The sequence below is a fragment of the Martes martes genome (genome assembly GCF_963455335.1).
Source record: "Martes martes genome assembly, chromosome: 14".
Taxonomy (NCBI): Eukaryota; Metazoa; Chordata; class Mammalia; order Carnivora; family Mustelidae; genus Martes; species Martes martes.
Window position 1 is genome coordinate 23,666,828 of NC_137902.1, and position 17,873 is coordinate 23,684,700.

General features: G+C 38.9%; 1 protein-coding gene across 1 annotated transcript in view; it reads right to left on the bottom strand.

Moving 5' to 3' along the window:
- SORCS3 (sortilin related VPS10 domain containing receptor 3) overlaps nt 1–17,873 on the bottom strand; it is a gene marked incomplete at both ends in the record, with an annotated part of 596,464 nt that overhangs the window by 77,768 nt on the left and 500,823 nt on the right. Inside the window, 2 exons of the mRNA XM_080823492.1 lie at nt 5,362–5,469; nt 15,380–15,471. Of these exons, the coding sequence (XP_080679618.1) occupies nt 5,362–5,469; nt 15,380–15,471 (200 nt within the window). The remainder of the gene's footprint in view (nt 1–5,361; nt 5,470–15,379; nt 15,472–17,873) is intronic.

Consider the following 17,873-nt stretch of genomic DNA (forward strand, 5'->3'; position numbering starts at 1 on the left):
ATAACCTAAGAACCCTCTCAGTATCAATCCCTTGACACCTAGCCATGTGCTCTTCCATGGCTCTTTGTTTGTGTTCTTTGTCTTCAAGTCAGTAATTCTTTCAACAAATAATTACTGATTTCCTACAATGTGGTAATTCCCCTTCCAGGAGTAGTACCGAGGTCAAAGTCCTCAACAAAACGATGAAAAATTTGTGCTTTCTTTGAGCTTACATTCTATTACCTATTGATTGGCTTTTCAAGTAAACTGCTATTGAAATTTCAAGACCAACTCAACTGACACTTTTTTGTGTATGTGAAGTCTTCACTTCCTTTTACTCATATCCGTTATACAACTAGGGTTCTTTGATGGTTGGTGTATCTCCCTCCCCCAACACATTGGCCCAAGTGATCCCTTTAGGTAAAAAGAATTTTATTTACCTCTTTAATTCCTTCTAAGAGCGTCTGAAAGATATTAGAATCTTCTTACACAATTTTCAATAATGAATTGTGTATTATTCAGAGCTCTCCAGAGAAACAGAACCAATAAGATATGTATATAGAATTGACCCTTGAATAATGCAGGGATTAGGGGCATCAAGCTTCTGCATGGCTAAAAATCTGTGTATTACTTTTGATTCCCCCAAAACTTAACTATTAGTATGTCTACTGTTGACTGGAAGCCTTACCAATAACATGAAGTCAATGAACACATATTATGTATATGTATTATAGACCGTATTCTTACAATAAAGTCAGCTACAGAAAAAAAAATCATAAGACAGTGAAAATACATTTATAGTACTGTACCATATCTATTGAAAAAAAAAATCCATGTGCAACTAAACCCATGCAGGTCAAACCTGTATTGTTCAAAGGTCAAGTGTGTGTGTGTGTGTGTGTGTGTGTGTGTGTGTGTGTACATAAATATATATATATATAGAGAGAAAAGAATTTACTATAAGCAACTGGCTTACACAATTATGAAGGCTGACAAGTACCAAGATCTGTGGGGTGAGTCTGCAACCTAGAAACCCAGGAGAGCTCATAAGAGTAGTTCTAGGCTTGAAACCCAGGAAGAATGGATTTTTTAGTTGGAATTAAATGCCAGAAAAAGCCATCTCCCAGTTCAAAGGCAGCCAGGCAGTCAGAATTCTCTCTTTCTCAGGGAAAGGTCAGCCTTTTTGTTCTATTCATACTTGTAACTGATACGATAAGACCCACCCACATTAGGGAGGGCAATCTGCTTTAGGAGGTCTACCGATTTAAATGTTAGTCTTATCCAAAAACACCCTCACAGAAACATGCAGAATAATGTTTGACCAAATATCTGACCCTGTGGCCCTGTCAAAGGACATATAAAATTAACTATTCTAAACTGATAAATATTTAAATCCTCCAAATGAAGGTAACAAGGTAAGCCAATCAAACCTTAGTGAGAATGAGCAAGCCTTTCTTCCTCCCTGACCATAGCTGAGCTAGAGAGTCAGGGTTAGCCATGAGCAGAAAAATACAGAGTCAAATAGCCTACATCATGAGCGAGTTTTTCATTAAGTGGCCAAGAATAAGCACACTTATCCCCAAATGGGCCCCTTGCCCTCATAGTGCTTAGGGGATATATCACGTTTTTTGAACTCCTACTTCAATCCATGTCATTGTCATTCCACGAGGGAAAAGCCCTGCTTGGCCCTACTGGGTCACCTGGTTTTAAAGTCATTTTCAAATCTAAGGCAGAGACAGAAATTGCCTCGTGACAATCTTTCCAGGGCTCACACGTGTGGCTGTCTGAAGAGACCTGACAACATCTGGGTCATTTTCATACTGGAGACACTCTGGATTTAATAAAAAGTTGAAAACAGGCAGCCTAAATTGCTTATACTTGGTTGGACAACTGCTTCCAAAATCACCTTAATTTCATGAGAAGACAAGTACTTGTTTGTCCCAAATTCTATGTAAGACAGTTACGCTCTACCCTCATTCCTTTTCTACTTGCTAGCATTTAAAGTATCTTGATGAAGAAGGTAGAAGGGGAAGAAGCTTTTCCTGCTCTTGTGGAGTCTTAGTGGGGAGGAAAGGAAAATAGGAGTGCTATCTCGTCTTTTCAGTAAATGGTTTGGCCCTGAGGTCAATCTCCCTTGTATCCATGTGACCAGCTAAACTCCATCTGAAGCTGAGAAAAAAATTATTACCATTTAAGATTAGATGAACACAGAATTTAAACTGTACCCTTAGACTTGCTAGGGAATGCCCGGTCATGTAGAGGTTGGTGTACATGGGATATTATTCAAAGTAATGCCCAAGAGAAGCATGCAATGAGTTTAAAGAGGTTCCACCCAAGAAGATGCAGGATAAGTCTTATTACAGGAGGAGGAGAAAGCTAAAAAAAAAAAAAAAAAAAAAAAAAAAAAGAGGAACTGGTATGCGTCCTTCACATAAAAAAGCAAGGAATACCTTACTTTAGAACCATATAGATCTCTTCACTGCCCAATTCTAGGACCATGTCAGGTTTGACTGTGATGAGCAGCCACATCCGGTTTAATAAATTCAGGCCAACTATACAACCTTCTTGAATGTGTGTACCTTTTGCCTTATGGAATTTAGAATTCAATACTTTAACTCTTTGATGGCAGTATCAGGAAGTCCTAGAAAAGAAGAGGTTTTCTTTTCATAGCTAGTGACCAAATAAAGGAAAGGAAATAATTTGCAAAAGTTAGCTCCTCTCGGAGATCCTCATGAACAAAGATGGTGGTATTGCCAGTAGTTCATACGCATCCCAGAATTTATAAGAAAATATCTTGATCTCCTGGCAGAGTATTCTAGATAAAAGAAGAGTCATTTGTATTCACATTTATTTAATGCACAAACATACAAACTTTATGAGGACAGGAATTTCTGATTTGTCCTTCTAGAACAGTCTCTACCATATAGGTACCAATAATTTTTTAAGGTTTATTATTATTATTCTTTTATAGTATAACCTTACAAAGATCTTGCCAGGACCCTAAAGCCTTGGGCTTTCTCTCTCACTGTATCTCTGTTACCTATCTCTGTATATACATACATGTATGTGTGTGTGTGCATCAGTATACACATACACTTGCATATATATACTTATGATACAAGTATATCTATATATTTACCAAATCATTTGTATTTTAGAAATAATATTTATACTACAATACTTGCTTTAAACATCCAGAACTTAGGCTACACATTATTGCTGGGTATCCACCCAATGATGAAACTTCAGGCTCTAAGCATCAGTAATAATATGCTGTATCTTAAATACTGTCTATGCTTATACGTCTACACTCGCATACAGTATTGTTAACTCTTAATAAAGTGATTTCTCAGCCTAACAGTAACAGTCTATTTGTTCAGAAACTTTAATTAGAAATTAGTTGGTGAGACAATTCTATAGAGGGTGTATTTTAAGAAAATGGGAAGAAAGTACTGGATGAAACTCAAAAAACAGCCTTACATCCTGAGCAGCAAATTCTATGGGACATCCTTGCTCACATTTTACAACAGAACTGCCCAGAGAAGTCTTCCCATAACACAGGTGCACACCTACAGATATCAGTTACTAATGCAATATACCCCTTGGGAGGATCAGAGAAGCTTTTCCTAGGGCTTGATAGCCTATCTTTCCATTTTCAACCACAGAGCTCTGGGACCCAACCCAGCATCTGAAACATAGCAGATACTCAAAAATGAGTGTTCAGTCTTTAAAAGACACGTTCATCACCCTTGGAGTTCAAAGAAAATATTTCCCTGGCAATTTAGAAAATTCAGAGAGAATTAAAGAAGAGGATTTAAAATCACTCTTTCTTGCACTTGTCCTAAATGTTTCAAAGGCATTCTTGTGGAACCATTCAGGTTTTCTATTATAAACCTTTTTTTGTAATAATGAGGGCACTGGGAATTCTGGACTTTTTCTCTAGACAAGTCCTATAAACATGAGATCCTTGCAGGCTTCTGCTAAACTTGCTAAAAAGGATATTTTTAGGATTTCAACATTTTAAAAAGAAGCAGAAGGAGTGATTCAATCTTAGAAATGAAGAAATGAAGATCCAGCATGGCTAGCTACCAGACAGGTAAGTCATAGCTACTGGATTGCACAGAATCTAAGCTCGGGTGCCCTAAACTGGGGATGAGATTTTTGTCCCTTTGCTTGTTCTCCCCAATTTGTGCACCAGTTTTCATCACAGCTGAGTATTTTCTGTCACTTGGAAAGCCCAGAGGACCGGCCAGTCAACACTCTGGATGTCAGAATGGACCTAAAGAGGTGGGACATGGCAAAGAAGTCAAGTTGGGGTCCAGGCTATGACACTTGGACAAAACTGCACAGATGCAATTGTAACAGACTTTTTTAAACTGATACTCTCAGGAAAAGAAAGCACAAAACTAGCCATTTGCCCTGTATTTGCCTCCTCCTCAAAGCCCATAAGTCTCATTCAGGAAAAGACTGATTCAAACTATAAAGACATTCATGAACGCAAAGTTGCCCAAAGAACAGCAGGGTTCCCTAGGGGAAGAAGACCACACTCTTCCCCCAAACCAGCAGAGAAGTATTCTGTGGGCCCCTCTGTGTCAACCCCACAACATGGCAGGTTCCCTTAATCTTGCCAAGTGACTCCCTTCAGTCCATTCAATGAAGATGAAGGTGTACAATGTTCTAGTCACTTGAAAGTGTAGGAGGCGATGGTGGTATTGGCTGGTGGAGGGCTACCGTGACCATCCCCCATATCCCCCTACATATCCATGTGCACACAAACACACATAGGTGATCAGCTCTTTAGGAATTAGAGTTAGACAGACTTTTAAAAAACTAGTACCAAATCATTAAAATTTTCTTTAATATTCAGAAAGCACTCTGAGGATTTTCATAACTTAAAGATCATCTATTCTCAGTGTAAAGGAACAGAGAAAAATGTAGAATGACAACTGTGTGTGTGTGTGTGTATGTGTGTGTCACAGACTCCAGGAGTTTCCCTTAAAATATTCCCTTATTCCAGTATGCTGGCTGTTTTATTTGCTATACCTGTCCCTGTCCCTTGCCCCCTACTGGACCGTTTTGGAAAGAAAGAGGACATGTCTAAAGACTGAAGCTTTCTGTTTGCTTGGATTTTGGATACATGGAAATTTGTTAGAATATCCTAAATACTGTTAGAAGCAACTGGTCACTTAAGAGCCTAGCTTTTTAGATGTTGTCAGTAGCCTTCTGAGTTGGTGGGTATAAGAACATATATTTCCACTTTACAGATGAGGAAACTAGGGACCAGACTGGAATGTTTTGGGGTTCCCCAGGAAAACCTGTGGCCTCAGCGGAGAAAGAACCCATGTCTTGGGCTCCTATCAGCACAGCAGAATAAGTACTCACGTCATGATTTGGGTCTCCACTCCCGCCTCCACCAGAGCCCCATCAACAAAGAGAGGAACCGAAGTGAAGCCATACTTGTCCCAGGAGTGGCCCTCGTCAAAACTCACCCTGGGTTAGAAACAAATACAGGGAAGAAACAGCTGAAAATCAAACCACACTCCTTTGCAACCATTTTTCAGGTTATTAAAGTCTCCTCTGCATCTCACTTTCTGGCAGTCTATATTATCAATAGGTACTCTTCTTCAACATCTCCCCACATTATTATGAGATTTGATCAAAACTACATTTCCTGGTCCAGGCCGAGACAGCACCAGAGATGCAGAAATATTTCAACATATTAGAATCAAAAAAACAACAAAAACCAACCCAAACATAAGGCCTGAGTGGATAGTGTCACGTTTCAAGTACTCAGAATGGAACCCAAGGTTCAATTTACAGCACAATCAATTCAGTCCTTGGAGTTTCTGACACAGATAAATTGAGTAGTGCAGGGTGTACCCTAAAGGAGGGGAGGTGTGTGTGTTTCAGATCAAACTTTAAAAAAAAAAAAAAAAAAACCATTTCCTATTTGTTCAGAATGAATGCTAGGATCATTTTCCCTCCCCAGTGCCACTTTTAGGAGCTTTTAGAGATGAGTGCTGAGTGTCTAAGATGAACGAGGCAATGCTGTGCCAACTTTCGTCCAGTGGTAAGAAAAGGTTCAGCCCTTTGTGGTTATAACACCTGAAACTCTTTAAAGGGAAGTGTTACTAGTGGAGGAGACTGGGGCAATTTTGAGTGCTGGCTTTTTTCCCTTTGTTGATATTATGAAGTACCTGACCCTCCTTCTTCCCCAAGGCAGCTTTACTTGCTTCAGTCCCTGTGATCCTTCTTGGCTAAATTAAATCTTCATTCTTCCCTGATTCCATAACTCAGGATTCTCTGAGTTCAACTGTAGGAACTCTGTAGGCTTCTCCCCTTAATAATGCTGAATGATGACTTCTTGATGGACTTTAAATCCACCCATTCGAAAGTATAATCTTGGGAGTTCACTGGTCATAGGTCTGCTTCTTCAAATGACTCCTTAAAACCACCCACACATCTTTATTATAATGTTTCTTACCTGATATTTAATAAATATCTGATTTTTCCAGTAAAGTTTGAGTTGAGGTCAAAGGTCAAACTATTTATTTTTGCATTCCTAGTACCTAGCAGAAAAATGGGAACCTCCTTGGCACTATATAAATGTTAAATGAATAAATAAACAAAAGAAAGAATGATTAACCATACTCTTCCAATCCATCCTTTTTTTTTTTTTGAAGCATGCTTTCTCTTTTTATCTTATGCTTTCTTAATATGTTTTTTTTTTTAATTTGTGGCATACCTAAGTCTATATTCACCAAAAAAAGAAAGCAGACAGTCTTACATTAAGGTTTTATGAGTTCACAAATTATCGGTGTCTGTCTTAACTTTTTTAAAGTAATTTTATTGAGTTATTTTTGACATGTAAAAATTGTATGTATTTACAGTGTACAACTTAATATTTTGATATATGTATACGTTGTGAAAAATCGTGACAAGCTGGTTTGATCAAACAGGGGTGGCAGGGTGGGGGCAGGAGGGAGAAATGAAGACATGTTGGTTAAAGGGTTCAAAGTTTCTGTTATGCAAGAGGAACGAATTCCAGGTATCTAATGTACAACATGATGACAGTTAACAATACTGTCTTAACTTCTTAAAGAATTTGGTCATTTCAGACTTTTTTTTTTAATAGGCTGAAGGTTACATAACCATCAAGCTGATGCAGAGAATCTTGGATAGATCTGAATGGTTTTTCTTAAAAATGAGTTTCTTATCGTAAAAGGGAAAACAAAAGCATGACTGGGAATGGACTTCACCTTTTTTGCCATGGTTCCTAAAATAATCATAGTTTTTTTTTAGTATGCTGTGGCCACTAAATAGTTAACTACGAGAGAAGCCTAGGAGATAAGAAATCGTTTGTTTAGTTTTCTGTGTGGGTGACTTAGGATAAACTAGTTACTGTATTGGTAGGAAGAAGCCAAAGTGAGTTGAAGGCCTCTGTCCTTTCTTCTCAGAGTAAACAGCAGTGGGTGCTAGGAGCATCCCAGGCAAGGAGAAGCCTTCATGCCACTGCCATTGAGAATGAGGCAGAAGATAGTCATTGTTACTTTGTACAATGAAAAGACAAAATACCACAGAGTAGACAAGGAGCGACCATCACAGCCTTCTAGCTCTGAGATGGAGGTGCCAAGGAAAAGCCAAGGCCAAGTTAGAAAGAAAAAGTGGAAGATAAGGTCTGTTGTATGAACTGAATTCATATGGAAGGAGAAGCAGCATGGGTTAGATAGAAGAATGAGATCAGAAGAAAAACTAAGAAATGCCAAAACCCAGGTGGGAAAGCTAGCGTACACAGTAACTGAAGCCCAATGTCTATTATAATCCATGCTTAGAGGCATAAGCAAGGGGACAACCCTACAGAGCCAGGGCAAGGAATGGATCCCACGGTTTTCACTTATGGTCAACGCACCACTTGGAAGCTCAGGATTGTGCCATGCAGGTGATTTTATGAGATCAGTAATTTCTAACTCTTGAATATTGTGAGTTGAGGTAATTATTAAAAACAAAACAAAATAAAACTCTCTAAACAAACTTCACAAAATATGACATGAGAAAATTTAATCTCTTAGGTATCAGAAATTTGGGTCTGCACGGCCTGCCATTTGTGAGAGCTAGTCTTCTCTGATTGCTAGAAGTTTTCTTTAATTCTCTGAAGTAACTATAGCGAATGGTATCCCCAAGGGATGCACCTTCTTTCCCCATCTCAGTGCAGTAGCTCCTTGAGGGCTGAGACAAAGGAATTGGGAATTCTTTATTAAGTCCATAGGTGAAAGTGAAATTGGTTTGTCACTACTCAGAGAGACAGATGTAAAGTTCCAATGGATCTCTGAATAGTGGCAAGACAGGACTATAAAATCAAAATAAAATAAGTTTCCTTTGTCACATATTTGTTGATGCCTATGTGCCTGGTCTGGCAGTGGCCTCTGTTCAAAGAATCTAGTGGTGAACAGGAAAGGGCAGGCTCTAGCTCAAGTGGAACTTATATTCTAACTTGAGAAGACAAACAACATTCAGACAAATGGATTAAAAAATATGAGTTGTGGGAAGGCTGGATGGCTCAGTTGGTTAAGCATCAGCCTTCGGCTCAGGTCATGATCCTAGGGCCTGGGATTGAGTCCCACATTGGGCTCCCTGCTCAGCTGGGAGTCTAATTCTTTCTCTGCCTGCCACTCACCCTGCTTTGTGCTCTTTCTGTCTCTCTGAAAAATAAATAAACAAAATCTTAAAAAAGAAGAAAATACTTATTTATAAAATATGAGATGTAGAAAATATGAGTTATAAATACACATCATGAAGACAATCAAAACAGACTGGTGTGATAGAGAGTGATAGAGAGTGACTACGTTGTATTGAAAATTCAAGAAAGTCATCTTTTAAGAGGTGACATTTAAACTGAGATCAGGGGGTGCCTGGGTAGCTCAGTCAGTTAAGCATCTGCCTTTGGCTCAGGTCATGATTCCAGGGTCCTTCAACTGAGTCCCACATCAGGCTCCCTGCTCAGCAGAGAGTCTGCTTCCCCTTTCCCTCTGCTGCTCCCCTACTTCTGCTCTCTCACTCACATGCTCTCTCCCAAATAAATAAAATCTTCTAATAAATAAATAAACAAATAAATAAACTGAGATCTGAAGGATAATGAGGAACAAACTATGCAAAGACCCAGGTGAGAGCCATTCCAGAGGGAAGATGTAGTGTGAAAGGAAGCTTCTGTGTGGGAAGGGCAGAAAGATTGTCAGTGGCTGTAGATCAGCGGGAAAGTAGATTAGTAGAAAGAAATGGAGTCCGAAAATTAGGCTGGGCAGAGTATGAGGGACCTTGTTTACAGCTGAAATGAAAGAGATATGTTTTGATTTAAACTTTAAAACATAATTTTCATTTCTTTATGGGGAATAGATTCTCAAGATTCAAAGTGAATACAAGGAGATGAACTGGGGGAGAGTAACAATTGTAAGAGACCACGTGAGAAAAGGGGTCTGGGTAAAGGTTACAGTAGTCTAAAAAGAAAGAGATGGAAAGGATATTTTTATAAGTGAAGTCAATAGGATTTGGTAATAAGATGTACACAGGCTGTTTGAGCAAAAGAAAGAAATCATGGACAACATAGATTTTTATGGTTAAGCAGTTGAGTTGGAGAAACGGGAAGCAAAGCTTTTTGCTGTTTTTATTTGGTCCACTTCAAGGTTTAGATGCTTTTTGGACTTCCATGTTGTGATACACTGTCAAGGAGAAGTTTAGATGGAGGGATCCAAATTTCTGGGAAGTAATCAAAGTTGGGAATATAGATTTGGAAGTTGCTCATAAGGTAGAACCAACTTAAAGTAGAATGTTTAACTAGAAAGAAAAGAAAGCCCCACATCCAGAGAAGAGAAATGAGTAACTAATGATAAGTTCAAGCTGAAAACAACTGGGGTCACTGTCAATCATTAAGTCATTTTTCTAAAAATGACACTATTGTGAGAGGTAATCAAGCCACTGTGAATCTAGTATGTGTCCACAGTTAGATAGCATGCATAATAGAAGAAATTATCCTTCTACTAAATCCTAAATACTATGTTTAGTTACAATCACTGTAGAGAAACTGACAAACAATGTGATTAAAGGTAAAAAACAGGTTGCTCTAGAAATGGGTTAAATGAATTGAAGAGAGCTTAGGGAAAGGAAGAACAGAGCTGAATTAATTACCATTGCCTTTTAATTCTTTTTAGTAAGAAAGATGTAGTTAAACAAATTAAAAAACTATTTTTTAACAACTGAAAAGGGGAAATGTCTGTGAAAAAAATCATCATTGGATGCATAAAGATATTAATGAAAAATACAGATAAAATAAAGGAAAAAATATTTCCATTCTCACAACTGTTCTAAAGAGAACAGTCATATATTTGTGCATAAGAATTTAAGCTTCCCAGTTTTTTGCCTTGTTCACTTTTACAACCCAGCCCTTAAGCTGATGCTGGATAGGTAATTTATGCTCAATGTGTTAGGAATGAATGCATAAATGCATAAAATCTGTCTTGAGTTGCATATCTGATCATTTTCCAGAACTCAGAAGGATAGACAAAGAGATCTCTTGAGGTCCCTTCCAGCTCTAAAAATCATGTGGAATTCTGGATCACACTTACTCAGCATAGCTCTGGGTAGCAGAACAGATACTAATGGACATTAATTATAAGTAGATTCACTATTGCTCAGCATAAAAACAATCTTTCTAAGAGCTACAGCCATTATATGAGATGGGAACTCTGTCTTGGGTATATGCGAGTTGTTCAGCCCTGCACCATTGTGGTGAAGTAGGGTGATCCTCTGGGGTGTCACAGAAGTATCTGCTACACTAGGTTTGAAGCCAAACTACGCATTCTCTAAGACCCTTTCTTATTCCAGCATCTATGACTTTATGACATTGACATCAGATCCACTGAAAGGAACAGAATCTTCCAAGAATAGCCAAGTCCTCCCAGAAGTCTCTAGCACAGAAATAGAGATATAGTGGTCACTAGGAATCAGTATTCCTCCCTTTGGTCAATTGCATCACTCCATCTTATTTGATCACAAATGCGTAAGGTGGTGGCATTTTAGAGACCTGGAAGTTCTTCACAATAGCACATGCACTTTCCCTTTTCAGAGGCATGTATTGGTTAGGACTACTGTTTGCATGAGAATGTGCCTCTGGACAAGACACCAATGCTCACCACCATTTATAGAAAACCAAAGGAACACAAAGGGCCAGGTGATATTTCATTTCCTGTTTCCAAGAACAACTTACTGAAAGGAGACACTGACAGCTTGTCAAGGCTAAGTAAGCGGTAGGACCCCTGTCTACCTGCCAATTAGTAGCTCTATCTATTGTGAGTCTTCATTAGAGCACTGCATTCCATAGGGCTCCATTATTCATTTCACCCTAATGCATTCATGGTCTAAAGATAACACTGGATGGAGGGCTTACCTGAAACAGCACTTAGGTTCTAATCTCTATGCATCCAAACGTACACGGTCACAAATAGATGGGCTCATTTGTATGCTGTTTTGTCTTCATGTGTATCTAGCTACCTATCATTTCAATTTATGGGAAACAGCATGCCTTATTAGTCTAGCTAACATTTCCTCAGCTTTTCAATTATGACTCCTCTTTTCTCTGAAAGGCAATGTAGCTATTATTTAAATTTGAGAACCACTATACCCTTGTGTAAGAGTGGGTAGGCTGGTGTGGTTTTTTTTTATGCAAATATATATACATATCTGTGTTTAAAATAATGTCAGTTTGAGGCCTACCCAGAAAATAACAATGAACTGATAACTTTTCTCTCATTTAAAAAGAGCTATTTGTTTACCTTCAAGGTTGTGACTTAATTAGAAGCCACTGGTGATGAGGAAACTGCTTGAGTTTCACAAGCTTGCAATTTATATGCATGAGACAAAAATCAGTCCAGAATCTCATAAGGGAACACTGGTGATAATGGTATGGTCAAGTCCTTCCAAAACACTTATTTAGCCTTTGAAAGAGAAGTGCAAAGGAGAATTTTTGAATGGGTTATTTGTGTTCTAATACACAGCTTCGAGAGCTGCCTTTAACCATTGCAGAGATTACTTCAGAGAATGGCATTCAAAGGTAGGCAAGTAAGCAGAAATCATGGGTGGTGGTTAAGTTCAAGGAAACATTTGTAGCACTTATGACAAATGGCAGTGTTGACATCCGTTAAATGGAGAAAATTCTATCTCAAAAGCTTAGTGTGAAAAATCATGTTTAATACTTTGTAAGTTGGAGTAGGCAAACACAGGGAGGGTGGTGTTACCATTATCGTAAGAGGAAGTTGAATGGGAACGCAGCTATTTTTTCTGAGCTTTACCAACATTTTCTACCAACAAAAAAGATTTCATGGAGCAAGGCTTCGTACTCATGACTTAGAGAGGCACGATTTTATCCTACTTACATATCCCTGAGAGAATATTAAACAATTCTCCCAGCTTGGATGGTTACCCTCCAGAAATTCCCAGACAAATGCTCCTTTTGGAAGTGATCAGGTCTTGGGTGAGAAACTACTGCAATGGTCAGGTGTAAGGATGGAAGATGAACCCAAACCAAAACTCTCTAGTCCCTCTGTTCCACACCAGATATACTTGCTTCTCCTATCCCCAGAAGGAAATAACGCCACCAAATTCTTCTTTTCCTTAGAACAAGGAAACTTTTGTGCAAAAGACTCTAGAAATCAATCACTAAGTAAGTACTAGGTTCCTACCGTAATGAGGGAGAAAGAGCAGAAGGGTGATAGTCAAGTGTGAGATGGGGTTATCACACCCTTCTCTTGAGACTTAAGTGGAAGAATTCTGCTCAGCTATATCTGTCCTCAGGGCATTTACCAATTTTCTTATTGAGACACCAGTGGAAGTTCCTAGAACGTCATGATAAGGGCTAAAAAATGTTGCCTTTCTTGGTTAAAAAACAAACAACCGAACTTGTTTTAAGAGTCAAGTAATCGTGTCTGAGAGTGTAAGTGCTATTCAGTCCTCAATAGAGAAGCTCTTCCTTCCACAAGGAGGCAGGTCTTTGCAGAAGAAGGAATTACCTACAGGCTCAACCTGGCATTTAAGTTCTTCTGAGTCCTATCCACCCTAATTTACTCCCACCTTTGATTCCAATCAACTATATTTTCTGAACACTCCCTACTTTTCCTGAATCCCAGGTTTTGGTCACAGTTTCTCTTCCCTTGGCTTGCCTTTCATCAGCCCTCTGACTCCTGGCAGCCTTTTTCAAGAACTAACTCTCATGTCAGCAGCGACCTGAAGACCCCCTTACTCACTAGGCAGGACTCCATCCTCTGCTAAGATCCCAGCAATACATATGGCCAGCATACTTTAGCAGGCATTGCTTGGATTTCTGGTGATATGTGGACTACCTAAGCTCCTTATCTTAACTATGACCTCTCAGAGAGCTTGGGCCATGTGATAAGCCTCTGTGTACTCATTAAAGTATCTGGAAAATTCATTTAAAACAGAAGAGCATCTGTAACAGAGATCCAACTTAGTGCTGCCAGGTACTAGCTGTGTAGCCTTGAGCAAAGAATTTATTATGTCTGCATTTCAATGCCATTATAAATATGTGATAAAGAGAGTACCCACACACATAAGGTTGTTGGGTTGTTAAAGAACTGAGATAATTCATGTAAAGGGTTTAGAATGGTGCCTGGAATATAATTCCTCAAAAACTCCTGACTATCATTAGTATTAAGTAATTACACACTTCTGATTATACTCAAAAAGTATATAATCAGTAGTAAAAGGATGGTAAAGAATAACAGTGAGAACTTGTATATGCTTATTCTTGAGTTGACAGAGCACTTCTCCTTCAAATGGCTCCATGCACTTTTTTAAATTTAATCTCATAATCTCTCTGAAGACAGAGTGATAGATAAAAACCACTCGGATTTATGTTAGCTTGAGTGCTAAGAAACTGACAATATTTAACCATTTTTGGCCAACAAAAATGGCAAGATGATATGGTTTAACTTAAAACTGAGAGAAACCCTCTTAAGTCCTTGCCAAGGTGACTGAAGCTTAAATTTGGCACCTGGAAGTCCTATGTCTTTTCCTGATTACAATCTGATGCTTCCCAGTAAACCTCTGACTTTAAAAGTGTTAGTCTCCCAAAATCAAGGATCTGGGAGTTAAGCCAGAGTCCATCCTCCAGCTCATGGCTCATCCCAACAACTGCACTCTAGCTGGCATACCCTTACTGTCAAATATTCACTCTCAAATATTTACTTTGCTGCATCTGAAGCCTGAAATTCTTCCCCTTCAGCATATAAACACACATTATACTCATTCATCCCCTGCCAAAAGCCAAAACAAACAACAGAATCATCATCATCAACAACATCATCATCATCATCATCATCATCACCACACATTCTCACAGATCTTTCTCATCATCACCATCAAAATATATTCTCACAGATCTTTGTCCTCACTGGAGGGTCTTACATATACACACTCAACCTCATTCCATAATCAACTTTATTGAAAGTTATCTACACTGTTCCCACTTCACTCCATTGCTTATCATTCATTCATTCGTCATTCATAAATCTATTGTAATCTACCTTTCAATCCCACTTCTCTTTTGAATCTACTCTGACACAGATCACCAATGATCTCCTTTACTCCTCTATATTGCTTAATCCTAGATTGTTTTTCATTCCATAACTAATTTAGTCTGATTATAGAATTTGGTGCTATTGATCATCCCTTTCTTCAGCATCCATGAAAATATTTCTCCTGTGTTTTTATTGTTTTATCTACTTCTTGGTCTGTTCCATAATTTATTTTCTGTCCTCTGTGTTGATACTCAACAGTATTTGGCTGGTTTCTCCTTATTGTATTCACTCTTCTGAGGCATTGAGCCTACTGCCATGGCTTTACCTATCATCTAATGGCTAATGACTCCAAATCTAGAGTGTCAGCCCAGACCTCTGTCCTGACCTTCAGATGAATATACCTGACAAATTATCATCTCTGCTTGAACATTCATAGACATTGCAAACACAACTTACCTAGAACTGAATTTTGTGTCTGCTACATGAACCTAACATTCTTCTTGCAGCCATTTTCATTTCCTGTATTTTGGATTCTTAATTTTGACTGTTTGAACTCACAGGTTACTCCTGGTCTTTTCTGTTTATCTGACTCCCCATTCCTACCACCCTGCTCTAATCATCATACTTCCCATCTACATTATCTGCTGGCCTATCACTGCTACCTAAGAGTTAGATGATGGAATATATAATAAATGGAAGGATAGATGAATAAATGAAAGAGGAAATGGGTAAATGGGTACAAAGTCATGCAGAAAAACTTGTTCCAACACTTTCCACTAAAAAAATTGCTCATTAATAGGGTAGGGAGCTGTCCTTACCACAAATGTCTGACTGGTAGAGGTGTGTGTTTCATGGCCACGAGGGCGCCACCCCAGTCTAGGAACCAGACATTGTACTCTTCATCAAAGATCTGGAACAACAACAACAACAACAATCATAGCAACACCTTACATTTGTATAGTGCTTGACAGTTTACAAAATCTTTCACATTGTTTCACCTAGGTTCTGAGCCTTTCAACAACCCTATCAGGTAGTTTGGCAAGTACTATCATCCCCACTTAATAGATGAAGACATGGGCTTTGGAGAGAACAAATAATTCTCCCAAGTCCACTCAAATGGCATTTCCAGGGCTCCCTCCACTAGTACTAGTACTATGAATACTACAAGGAGTTGAGATAACAAGATGCTCAGCTAGATAACACAAAAGAAAATATGACTTCAAAAATGTTTCCCCATCTTTGCATCCAAGTAAGTTACTACTCAGCTCTTTCTTCTTTCTCATCTATGCAGATTTTTGCTAACTTATAAATGGTCTGTGTCTTACAGTGTTGTTCATAAACTGTCTAGGAATGTAAAGATAATTTCTGTAGACACTAATGTATACATTACGACCAATTTCTTACACTGAGCCACCACCTCCTAGGTTTCCATGCAAGGTGGATGAAGGCCTAAGTTTGACCCTTGAGGATCTTTACTCTGAATGTACATTGCAACACAGTGCTTCAAGGGACCTAGAGTTACTCACTCTTGATTCATCTCTTTGTCCTTTACTTATTCATCCATCCATTCATTCATCCACACGTTCAGTGATCCATCCATCCATCTACGCAAAGGTATTTCCTAAGTACCTACTATGATGCTAGGCTCTGAGCAATGAGAACTCCAGATGTAATCCCACATGTATCAATGCCTCTATTATATATAACTATCATATCTCCAACCTGAAACAGGAAGAAACATTTCTGCAGCAGAAAACCAACCTCCTCCTTTAGATTTCTAGAGGAAACTGGAATTGGACAATTCCTCTGGCTCTTAACCACTACAGGTGTTTCCTACAGCCTGGATGGAGAGGTTGGGATGGTGGGTTAAGTGAACCATAGTAGAAAAAGTAAGGAGGTCTATTTAAAAGAGAGAGATTAGGAGGAATGGGGTCTCCTGTACATATGCCCCCAGGAACACCATAGAGAAAAAGTAAATGGATTCTCAGGCCTAACCTCTCAACTGGTTTCCTTTCTCACATTTGCCTTTTAAGGAAATAAAAATGTCCACATTAATGGTAGTCTTAATGCAAAAAGGACCTCAGGGTGTTTCATTTATATATCAAATAGAAACAGGGACTCTGAACCTATAATGCCAGCGTTTTCTCTCCAAAGCTCAAATGTGGGCTCTGTGATAAGACACATAATGGAGATGCTGGATTGAAGTCTGTGGATGAGTACAAGAGTCTCAGCATGGGGAAGACAGGGACACCATTCACTTTTCACTTTCCTCTTGATCACTCTGGCCCACTGCTAACAATTGGCCCTGTGCAAAACTAGAGTGGAAACTGGAATCCCTAGCTAACTGGAAAAAGAAAAAGAAAACCAAAGTAGTGGCAACACAAGGAAGGAATGTTGCAGTGGCCACTTGGCCAGGTGAGCTATTTCTTGAGTTGGAGAGACAATGGTTTGTTGTTGGGAGTTTCTGTACCAGAAGAGTTGATGTTACAGTTTCCATCCTCATTTGACACTTAAGAGATTATCTTATATTCTGCAGATATGTTCTGAATGATGTGTCTGCTCCTCATCTACCTAATTATGGCCCATGGGTAGAAACCTTAACTATTCTTTGTTGTATGCCTTATAGTACTTAAAATAGCTGGTTGCATCTGGTGGGCTTGGTAAATTTTTCTTCTGATAGTGGTAGTGGCGACAGTGGTAGCAATGGGGGTGATGATGGTGATGCTGATGATGGTGATGACAGCTTCACTAAGAGATCCAAAATTGGAACTTGTCCAACTAGATAGTAGATGGTGGTCGCACCTGTATCAAGATGTTCAGTGCTCCTCCTTCATCTTCCTCAGGTGAAAACCTTCTCACCTATCAGACTTAGTGTCTTAGTCAACTCTTCTTGTGAAGTCTTTCCCAGTTTCCTCAAGTAGAATCAATTCCTCCCTTTTCCCTGCAGGCTAAAAATGTCACTAAAATAATAGAATCAGGGGCACCTGGGTGGCTTAGTCAGTTAAGCGTCCAGCTCTTGATTTGGTCTCAGGTTATGATCTCAGGGTCATGAGATCAAGCCCCACATAAGACTCTCTTAAAATTCTTAAGATTCTCTCCCTCTGCCTCTGCCTGTCCCCCTGATCATGGGCACACTCTCTCTTAAAAAAATCATTCTAAACTATAGTTAGTTATTTATGAAGCTGTTTTCTCTACTTAATTTTGAACTCCTTGAAGAAAGGGACTCCAAAATATTCAATTGCCTCCTCAGGTTTGTACTTGACACCTAGCTGACATTGTATAAATCTGTGTTGTTTAATACAGTGGTCACAT